Source organism: Hyperolius riggenbachi, chromosome 1 (genome assembly GCF_040937935.1).
Source record: "Hyperolius riggenbachi isolate aHypRig1 chromosome 1, aHypRig1.pri, whole genome shotgun sequence".
Lineage (NCBI taxonomy): Eukaryota > Metazoa > Chordata > Amphibia > Anura > Hyperoliidae > Hyperolius > Hyperolius riggenbachi.
Window position 1 is genome coordinate 518,863,041 of NC_090646.1, and position 11,985 is coordinate 518,875,025.

Below are 11,985 nucleotides of genomic sequence, written 5' to 3' on the forward strand. Positions count from 1 at the left end.
CAGCAACCAGGCCAATGGGGCCTCTTTTCTTATCCCCAGAAAAATATGATTATTTATTTACTTACAATAATGGCATTTTTCAAAGGCACCTGAAGCGAGAGGTATATGGAGGCTGCCATATTTATTTCCTTTTAAACAATACCAGTTGCCTGTCAGTCCTTATGAACATTTGGGCATCAGTGTCCGAGTTGCACACCTGAAACAAGTATTTGGCTAATTCAGTCAGATTTTTGTGAGACATGCCTGTTCTGCATGCTAGTCAGATCTGACGATGTCAGAAACACCTGATCTGCATATGCTTGTTCAGGGTCTATGGCTAAAGCCATTAGAGACAGAGGATCAGCAGGACAGCCAAGCAACTGGTATAGTTTCAGGAAAAATCATCAATTGGCACCAGTAGGTATCATATAGTGACGACCGCTGTCTAGTAAGAACAATGTCTAAAGTTCAAAATCACATGCATAAAACAATCAGCGCAGATCTTATTAAGCGTCAGTCCAATACTCTCCTCCGTGTTTGATTTTCAATCTTTTCATCTAGTGCCCAACATCACCATTTAAGGAAAAAAAAGGGAGGCTTTCCAGCTGCACAAAACCAGTTATAAGATTGCGTGAAAAGATTTAGCAACAAGAGTGGATCGACCATCCAGAATCCGAATGGTACTTCGGTCCTCCAATCAAGGTTCGTGGGCCATCCCAGAATAAGAATATGAGCAAAAAAAAAAAAAAACAGCAGCTCTAAGCGCAGACTGCTTTATTCTACCAAATAAGTAAAACTGAGTAAAAACAAAAAGAGCACTTACATACAGGGCCCAGACCATGGGAACCCTAGTATAAGTTTGCGCATGTGTGTTGGCCAACAATAGATAAAAGCAATAAAAGTTGCCATCCGTCTCCTTGCCGACCGGTTTCGCAATCTTACGTCATGGGGGGGGGGGGGTTGATGAAGAGCACGGGCAGCTGGCACTAAATTTATAAACTTCTAAATGAACTAGGGGCCAGTCTAGGACTTACCCCAGCCAGACCATATCAGTAGAGCAACAATAGTTCGATAAGTTTGAACAATTAAGCCCAGCTACAATAAGCTTATGTGGCTATTAAAAGTAAAAAATAATAAATAACCAAAAATACAGTCATCTCTTAAATGGTGATGGTGGGCACAAGATGTATGAAGCTTGAAAATCAAACAGAGAATAATCTATTAGATTGACAATAATAAGATCTGTGCCAATTGTTTTATGCAACTGGTATGGTTTAAAAGTAAATAAGTGTCATCCGCCATCAAAATGGCAAAATCCCAGATTTCCATCACGGTTTATCACAAGACTTTCACTGCCTATAGCCAGCCTATACAGTACTCTCCAACATTTATTAAAAAATGACAAACTACTTATGCTGCAAGATGCAATCACCACTTTGACACCCCCACCTCCGTGAGGATATTAGGTTCCAATTTTACTAGGTACTGTATTTAGTTCTCATAATCACTGACCCCCACTAAATGCACTATTAATACAAGTCTTTTTGAATCCCCACTATCTAGGGGAATAATGTCAGAATTATACTCCTATTTTAACCACCTCTATCCCCTACAATGCTAAGGGCTCTTTCAGATATACAGCTGAAAGCAATACACTTACCGTAGCTGCTTGTTAGCCTAATGGCAGAACTCTCAGCTATCTATCGAGCAGGACTGTTCTGTCGGAGTTGGAGTCGAGGAGTCAGAGCAATTTTTGGGTACCTGGAGTCGGTGGTTTCATAAACTGAGGAGTCAGAGGACTTTTGTACCCACTCTATATCCCTGCAAGCAGGGCTGTGGAGTCAGTACAAAAATCTTCCGACTCCTCAGTTTATGAAACCACCGACTCCTTAGTCGAATACTTACCAGGGCTGTGGATTTGGTAAAAAAAAAAAAAAAAAAAAAAATCAGACTCTCGACTCCTCAGTTTATAAAATCACCAATGCCAACTCCGACTCTGGGTACCCAAAATTGCTCCGACTCCGACTCCACAGCCCTGCCTGCAATGCAATAATTTCTGCTACCTGGAGTCGGTGGTTTCATAAACTGAGGAGTCTGATGAATTTTGTACTCCAAAGCCCTGCTATCGAGGCTGATATCAAACATATTCACAAAGTCATGATACTGTATATGAAAAAAAATATTGCCAGACAGAATGCTACGTTTGATAAAGCCTGGTTCCCACGGCTTGAAAACTGCCAAACACATTGTTAGATAGGAATGAAAGTCAAACAGAGGCAATCCATGATACTCAAATTATACTGAACCTTGTTTTTATTGACTTTATTTTTTGGACTTGTGTTACTCTCAACTTTTCCTTTATCAAGTCCCAATTATATCTACAAGCATTGAATAGTTGTAGTATACACTGGAAATAGTCTGCCCCTCAAGAGAGATGTAAGGATATATGGTATATTTTTCCTGAAAACTTAAATAAAAAAATGATTAAAATATAAAAATTAAAAAAAAAAAATAGCAATCAGCCTTAATTATTTCCACTTTTACAGAACAGCTACTTTGCTGTTTTACCAGCCAATGTAAATCAGTACTGGTACACTTGGGCACCTCCTACTTCTGTGTGTATTTTAGCCATTGTAAATTACATTCTCCATATTCAAAGTGGAGCCATAAGTTACAAAGATGAAGCAGGGCTGTGCAGTCGGTACAAAAATCCCCCAACTCCTCAGTTCATGATTCCACTGAGTCCTCTAATTTGCACATAACAACCTTGTTGATGGAAAGTATGTAACAGAAAAGGCATTTCATCACTGCCAAAGCTTAGGGATTTTAAAGATAGATTAAGATGGCATCTGCGTTTGGGAACAAAAAGCTCTGGACCAGGAAGCTGACACTCTACTTTGTCAGCCATCCCAGACTGTCATTGCCAACATGAATTCCCCAGCATGCCATCTGTATACTAAGATTCCCTAGAACTCCATATCAGCCAGCTTCCATCATGCAGCCCTGCCACGTTGCCAAAAAAAGGCCTCTACCTTTTCTAGATTCAAACATGCTTGTCAGTTTGCCACTTTCTTATGGACTCGGATGAAGCAGTGTAGCCCACACAACAGTGGTTAGGCTGGACTAATCTGTACCGCGACCTGGTATACTGTACTGTACTGGAATTAATAAATTTTCTTATGTTGGATCAGTGCCTGGCTTTACACTTTTGTTCAGTTGACTGAAGCCTTTTGTGGTGATCACGTTCCTATGCAACTAATCTGAAGGTCCTACTTCTTATTTATTTTGTACCAGCTTTTATTCTATTCACTGTGTGACTCATCATTTTAAGGGGAGGAGCTACATGGCTGCAATGCCAGTCAATTGTCCGTATGTCACTACCTTTTCTCAGAAGAATTAAATGGAGCTGCAGATGGTCAATTCAGGTGAATCAACAAAAAAATATTACACTTCAGCGCGAATTCACTTGTGTCCACCACCGAAAACACCATAAAAATAATACGCTTACCAGATTATCACAGACCTTAACTACAGGGTCTGCAATATGGCTTTATGAGGTCAGCAGCAGGTGTCTTCGCAGCCGGCCTCCTCTCCAGACAAGCCGAACAATCTAATCCTCAATTGCAGTATTTCACCAGAAATGAGGCATGCAAAGAAACAATGCACATCTAAGCGTATCTACAGCGATTTTTAATAGCTCATTAAAAAGACATAAAGATTTAAAATGTCACTCACAAATGGGCCCTTATGACAGGGACCCACAAGGAAAAACAGCACTTAAAACATAGGACGCTGTCCAGCCACACGTCCGCCTCGTCCGACTGGTTTCACTGGTTGAAGACGTTTTGCTGAGACGTTGGACTTTGGCTGCGATATATGTAGTGTTCCACATGTTAAGATTTGTTGGGCTGCGCTGATATTGTATTTTGATTAATTCAGGTGAATCATATGGCAATCAACCACAGATTACCAGTGAACAAAACAATCACCCTTTTATTAAAAAAGTAAAGATCAAATTTTAAAAAGTGAAACACAAAACAAGGAGCTTTATTTCTTAGGGCACGTGCACACTAAAATCACTATTGCAATCGCTACTGCTTAGCGATTTACAATAGCGATTTTGGGAAGAGATTTTCAGAGCAATTTTTGAATGAATGTAAGTTTTTATGCTACATGCAGGCATCTGCCCCACGTTTACCGCCAGCGTTTGGGACTTGACATTAAATGCTCCCATTCAAGTGAATTGGAGCATTTGTACCAGGCTTTTATGCGAACGCGGCGTTCGGGTCCTGATTTCCCCTGGCGTTCAAGGCGACCCTGGATGCTACATGTAGCGTCCTGGGGCAGTTAACTTCCACGGGTAATGTTCCCCTACGGGGAAGAAAAAACGCCGACCGCATCCGAAAGCTATGGAAGGCTGCTGAAAGCCGGAACGTGTCGCCGCCGCAACGCCACCAAACGCGACGCCACAGAACCAGCCCTAACAATAGCCGTTATCTGGAGCTTGGAACCGTTGCGTTATCATTGCTGCCAAATTAAAGCACTCAGCACACTATAGCTGCAAACTTACACTGCTGTGTATGACAGCTCTGAGTGTAGTCAACAGGCTGTGTGCCCTAATGACCTGATCCCCTTCCCCCTGCTATTCTGTATTGCTCTAACATAACATACAGTATATCATCTGATATATTCTAGACCAGAACATACTGGCCCTCTCGCAAGAGCACCAAATGTGTCTGTAGATATCCTTCTCAGCATAGCTCCCAAAACACTGTGTATTCTGCCCTGGGAAATATTAGGTATTGTGATCTCCTGAAGATGTTAAACACCACTGCATGTACAAGCTTATGTATTTGGTTTCTACGGCACTAGAATTGATGGCTCTCTTATACATTTGTTTGCTAGACCTTCCTTGTCTACTGTATACCACAATTCATCTTACAATTTCAATATACAAAGTGATTTGTTTATTTTGGGCTTTGCCGACAGTGATGTAAAAACTACATTGACCGTATGGATTGGTTATGACTTTTCATTTGGCTGGGACTGTTCCAGTTTGAAGATGTGGGTGTTCTATCCAAGAGACATATTCATTGAAGAACAGTAATTCTAGACCAGGAGAAGTAGCAACAGTGGAGAAATACTTTTAGGTTCAAACTAAGACACCCCCCGCCCCCATGACAGATTTGCAACTGGAACCAGAGCCAAAACAAGTAAATGAAATAACCAGTATGCAACATTTGGTTATTTATACTGCAAGACTGGGACAAATATTCTGCAAAGGAACTGCAGATAATGAAGCAATTAACTTTCTGACTCCCTAACAACAACCCCAAACCATTCATATCTCTATAATTCACCCTTCCAAAGCCCAACATTAACTATTTACCTGCAGAAGAACACAAGGCATGGATTATCAAGACACAGAACATTTATATCCCACTTTTCAAGTGTCGGACTCAAAAACGCCACAGCTGCAGCCACTAGAACACACTCTAAAGGCAGTAGCAGTGTTACGGGGAGAAATACCTAGCAGCATTACCACCCAAGAAAAGCATCTTCATGTACCTGCAAACCAATAGGAAACAACCGGTAAATGATAATTTTATTGATTTATTTGTACGTGTTGGTAAATATTCTGTCCACCACATGTTGTGCCATGCATGTGTGCAAATGGCTAAGCAGTATAAAAAGAACTTACCAAGAGAACTTGCTTAAAAAAAGGATTGCTCCAAAAAGCCCTAACTCATATGTGAACATTGTTTTGGCTTTTTACTGATTGCCAATCCATAAACTGATCAGCATAGTACACTGCCCTAAAATCAGTTCATGAGTATACACTCTTCACATTTGTCTCAAGGTACTCATACACATGAAGTAGTGGAGGTCTCTTGACACCCTAAGGAAAGAGACACAGGAAACAGAAGCCCAATGGTGCAGTATATTAGGTCAGTGTTTCTCAACATTTTATTGGTATGTACCCCTTTTAAAACCCTGTACTCACCAAGTACCCCGTAGCATAGTAAACATTATCTTAAAGAGAGTCTGAAGCGAGAATAAATCTCGCTTCAGACCTCAGTCAGCAGGGGCACGTGTGCCCCTGCTAAAACGCTGCTATACCGCGGCTAAACGGGGGTCCCTTACCATCCCACCCCCCCCCCCCCCCGAAATCCCCTCCGAGCAGCGCATCCCCTCTTCCGGATTGAGGCAGGGCTAACCGCCGCAGCCCTGCCTCTTGCGCGTCTGTCAGCGGGTATCTATGCCTCTCCCCCGCCCCTCTCAGTCTTCCTTCGCTGAGAGGGGCGGGGGAGAGGCGACGATGCGCCGCTGATAGACGGCGCTGAGAGGCAGGGCTGCAGCCGCTAGCCCTGCCTCAAGAGCAGCAAAATCTACGACCAAGTTGGTCGTAGATTTTGCAGGGGGGGGGGGGGTTGGGGGGTCAGGGACCCTCGTTTAGCCGTGGGATAGCGGCGTTTTAGCAGGGGCACACATACCCCTGCTGACTATGAGACAAGAAGCGAGATTTATTCTCGCTTCAGTGTCTCTTTAAAGAGACTCCGTAACAAAAATTGCATCCTGTTTTTTATCATCCTACAAGTTCCAAAAGCTATTCTAATCAGGGCTGTGGAGTCGGAGTCGGAGTCGGGCAATTTTGGGTACCTGGAGTCGGAGTCGGGAAAAAATGCACCGACTCCGACTCCTAATGAATTTGTAACTGTAATTAAAATAGAAAATATGATAAAATGTTCTATTTTTCAGATAATAGTCATTAAAAATAATGTATATATACAGTATATATACAGTAATAGCTGTGCTTAGTCCACAAAAATGAAATAAACCAGTCAAAATTAGTTACTTGTGCTGCTTCAATAAAGCAGTCCCCGTATTTTTAAGGTCAGATATACATATCTGATTGTGACTGTATATATGATGTGTACACAGGAATCTCTTATATATACTAAATAACATCTATGCTGTAAGAATAAAGCCTGATGTGTAGCTGTGTCACTAATAGAGATGGTCAACGAGATGGAAATAATTCTGCATTGATGCTGATTTATGCAAATGTATGCACTCCCTTTGCTGATGAAATCAAATAATGTGATATGTTATTAAAATTTGGTTTGGTGACTACAAATTAAAGGGTAACTGAAACGGATGAAAAGTAAAGTTTTATACATACCTGGGGCTTCCTCCAGCCCCCTTCAGGCTAATCAGTCCCTCGCTGTCCTCCACCACCCGGATCTTCTGCTATGAGTCCTGGTAATTCAGCCAGTCAGCGCTGTCCGGCCGCATGCCGCTCCCACAGCCAGGAACATTCTGCACCTGCGCAATAGTGCTGCACAGGTGTAGTATGCTCCTGGCGGCGGAGTGTGTGCATGCGCACTACGCCCGACTGGCTCAAGTACCTGGACTCATAGCAGAAGATCCAGGTGGTGGAGGAGGACATACAGGGACTGATTATCCTGAAGGCGGCTGGAGGAAGCCCCAGGTATGTATAAAACTTTAATTTCATCTGTCTCAGGTTTACTTTGTTACACAGTAGTACTATACTCTACATATGCACTCTCCACAGAGCTGCAGGAATCCACTGAGAATGCTGTCCACATTGAACACAGAGGTGTTGTCTGTTTACAATCTCCTCATTCCCCTGCAGAGTACCTGCACATCATTCTTACATGTACCCACACTTACATTGCCTAGGGCCTGATAGATGTTCTTTGTTCCGGTTTGTACCTTTTACAAGTACTCTTACCAAGGACTAGTTTTAGTCTAAAGGGAATAAATATAGTAGTCTACATATCCTTCTCACTTCAGTTGTCTTGTAAAATTCCTAAGCGTTGGCAGTTAAGAGACGAATTTCATGTTACATACTTTTAATCAACAAAATTGTAATATGCAAATTAGAGGAGTCGGAGTCGTGGAGTCGGTGGAATCCTAAACTGAGGAGTCGGAGTCGGTGGATTTTTGGACCGACTCCACAGCCCTGATTCTAATGTGTTCTGGCTTACTGTAGCACGTTCTACTATCACCATCTCTGTAATAAATCAACTTATCTCTCTCTTGTCAGACTTGTCAGCCTGTGTCTGGAAGGCTGCCAAGTTCTTCAGTGTTGTGGTTCTGTGATGCATCTCCCTCTCCAGGCCCCTCTCTGCACACTGCCTGTGTATGATTTAGATTAGTGCAGCTTCTCTCTGCTCTATTATCTTTTACAAGCTGGATAAATCCTCCTCTGAGCTGGCTGGGCTTTCACATACTGAGGAATTACATACAGGCACAGCTGTCTGCACTCTGCAGGAAGAAACAGCCTGACACTTCAGTGGAAGATAGCTGCAGGGGGAAAGAAACACACAAATGATCTCTTGAGATTCAAGAGGAAGGCTGTATACAGCCTGCTTGTGTATGAATGTATTTTCTATGTGTGAACATACTGTACATCAACCTACTTCCTGTTTTGGTGGCCATTTTGTTTGTTTATAAACAAACTTTTAAAAACTGTTTTTAACCACTTTTAATGTGGCGAGGAGAGGCGAAATTGTGACAGAGGGTAATAGGAGATGTCCCCTAACGCACTGGTATGTTTACTTTTGTGCGATTTTAACAATACAGATTCTCTTTAAGTACCCTTTAACAAATATATATTTAATCATAGTACATAATGATTGGTTTTAAACAATTTCCAAGCATTTACTATTGCTTTTAAATAGCTAAAATACTAATTTGGTGTTTATATAGGATTTATCATTTTCTAAAACTCTGTATTTGTTATTCTTGGTTCAGTATATCAAGTCTGAGTACCCCCTGGAACCATCAGAAGTACCACCTGGGGTACGCGTACAACATGTTGAGAACCTAGGTATTAGGTTATATAAAATAACAAAACATGATAATCACAAAGGCGGGTTGCAGAGGGGCAACCAACTGCAGAAAGCAGGTGGAGACACCAAACCAGACTCCACTTGGGGTGGCCCATCTGGACCTAGGTATGGTCGTTCTCCTTAAAAAAATAACAGGGTTCCACTGTGGTTGAAACTAAGCACAATTTTGGGAAAGACATCCTGATTCAAATAAAATTAGATTAAAAACTCCCTTAGCTGAATCAGCTTTTCTCAATTGGCACTTGTATTGGCCTGATGGAACCCGTGAAATGTGTTGCCTGTGCTTCATTAAAACTCTTTGTCACTCAAAGATCTCATCAATGATGTAAGCCACCTCATTTCTCTACTTTTAATTATTTTTAATCCAATCCAAATCAGGGCGCCTCTTTCCCAAAATTGTACTCATATACACAAGCTCAACCGTGGGTTTTTTATGTTAAAAAAACTTGTTGAAACACCTAAAAAAAAAGTATTTTTCTATTGTTCGAAGAGCTCATAAGACTGATAAAAAGTCAATCCAACTGTTGGATTGACTTCTTATCAGTCTTATCAGCTCTTTGAACAATAGCAAAAATATTTTTTTTAGGGGTTTCAAAACAAAAAGTTGTGAAAGCATAAGTAAAAGACCGCTGTTGAGCGTGTTTATGGGGCTTTAGAATTCTGTTGTCTGAAGTGAGCCTTTCAAGCAACTATCCAGCTTGTGTACAGCCATCTCTCAAAGACCAAAAACTGGTCACTGGCAAATGAACACGTTGTAAATTCTGACTTCTAATATTTCTGTTCAAAAGGGAAACGTTTCAATCTAAAATGATTTTCTCAACCCTCACTATGACAAGATACAGGACAATGTGACAATGATCACCCCACTACGAAAGGCTGCTTTGTAAACATTTTTAGCACACGCCCAACCACAACTCAACTACACAGCATGAAGGAAGGATTAATCTGGGGATGTGTGATGTCACCAGGATATTAGGCCCTTTCCACATAGGAAGCACACTGAAATCAATAAACAGTGAGCATAGATCTGTTGGCCACTATTATCAGTTTATGATTCACTCCGCTGCGCTCTTTGCACTGAACACTTGACACAGTATTTGCCAAGACCAGTACGTTTCAGTTCAGATTTGACTTTAAGCGTGGCCAACCCTAAAGCTGGATTCACACTGTGCACGTTGCATAATGCATGCGTTATAATGTGTGAACTGCAATTGAATTTTAACAGACACTAGTCTACTTTAGGGGACCCAGCAGGAAACCTCATAAAGAGCTTCAGCTAATGTGAATGGGTGGATGGCACCCTCCCAAACTGCTAGGTTTTCAATAGGTTGTAGTGAACTATGCCCACACTATTTGGCCAATCACAATGCTTTGTGTTGTAGGAGTGTGCTGTGAATGGAGAATTGTTCCCTATGAAGATTCCTGCTGGGTAATAATAATAATAATAATAGATTAGCGACATTCAACATACATGTTAATTCAAAGCCTGCATGCAACAAGCTCGAATGACGCCATCTGTTACAACACAGAGATGTAAACAGGTCCAAAGATTTATATAGGTAGCTAGTTTACATGCAGAATTTCTCAATGCAATGGATGTGCTGTGCGCTGAGAACGTATGCAGCAGTGCATTGCAGCAGATGCATTGCCAATACATTGTACTGAAAACACATCTGGCCAGCAACTGAGCCGCTGATGCAGTGCATCCACTGCAAACGTAGCCAAAAAGTGCTTCCATTGAGACAAGCAGAAAGCTGAGACACACACACACACACACACACACACACACACACACACACACACACACACACACACACACACACACACACACACACACACACGAGTTTAGATCAGTAACTGATGATCAACATTGTTGAAAGCTGAAGACATATCAAATAGAAATAGTGTGGATCAGTGATAGATTTAGCAGTGATTATCTCAATGGCTGCTTTAGCAAGGGCAGCATCAGTGGCGTGGTCTTGTATGATTAATTTACTTAACGTTTCCTTTAGTAAAGCTGAGGCTGAAAACACTGTGACACATTACTCTAATTTACAAGGCCTGACACAAAAGCAATACATGGCTCTGGTCCACACAATCACATTTAGCTATGATTGCAAAGCAATTTCCAAATATATATACACACAAACAATCCAGGAAATTTAGGTGCCCGCAACTGACAAGTTTGGGTGCCACCATAGGCGGTTTAGGTGGAAATTTGGGCGCTTGCAGCATCTGAAAATTGCCATTTATTTCCAAATTTTTCAGCAGGTTGGTGCAGGGGAAACAGTTTAGGTTTAGCTGTGGGGGTGGTTAAGGTTGACCGTAGGGGGTGGTAGGGGGAGGTTGGCTGGGGGGAAGGGGGGGGGGGGAATAGGGTTAAATATAGTTAGTGAGATATATATATATATATATATATATATATATCACACACTCTAGCCTGCACTAAACCCCTCCTATATATCTCACACACACATGAATAGCTGGCTGGCTCTTGGACCCCCAGACAGGCCAGCCCTCCATGATCCCCAGGAAGGTGGGTGACAGAGCATTGTGGTCAGTGCAGCAGCTGGAATATGATGACATCACATCTGCAGACGATGTGTGACATGACAGCTCCTGCCCTGATCACCATCACACCGAGCGGAGCACCAGAGAGGAGACTGGGGACCCTGCATGCACCCCCGGCTCTTACCTTCATGACACCGACCGCTCTGTGCTCCCCTCCGAGCCGCGCTCTGACAGGTAACCATCAGTCGCCGCTGCCACTACGTGTAAATTCTAGCCATCAATGACATCACCGTCATGTGACCGGACCTCAGCATGACGTCACACCACCACGTGATTAGAAAGAGGGAAATCTGAACAGTGAGTGATGCATGGAATCGGGGGACGCTGCAGGCTGCGTACTGAAGAGGCGCAGCAGCTTCAGCTTCATCACGCCGCTTCTTCCACGCTGGAGATGACTTACATAGCTCCCAACTGTCCCTCGTTTGGATGGACAGTCCCTCTTTTCGAGCCCTGTCCCTCTGTCCTCCTCATTTGTCCCTTTTTCAGGACTTTGTCCCTCTTTCTATGTAAATATATAGATTTCTCTAAAATGGGTTTGATTGACTCTGAAACTTTA

At 42.3% G+C, this 11,985-nt stretch overlaps 1 protein-coding gene across 1 annotated transcript in view; it reads right to left on the bottom strand.

Moving 5' to 3' along the window:
* RNF34 (ring finger protein 34) overlaps positions 1-11,723 on the bottom strand; it is a 56,829-nt gene extending 45,106 nt beyond the window's left edge. The window contains exon 1 of the mRNA XM_068271619.1: positions 11,554-11,723. Within this exon, the coding sequence (XP_068127720.1) occupies positions 11,554-11,559 (6 nt within the window). The 5' untranslated portion in view covers positions 11,560-11,723. The remainder of the gene's footprint in view (positions 1-11,553) is intronic.
* Between the last annotated feature and the right edge of the window lie 262 nt (positions 11,724-11,985).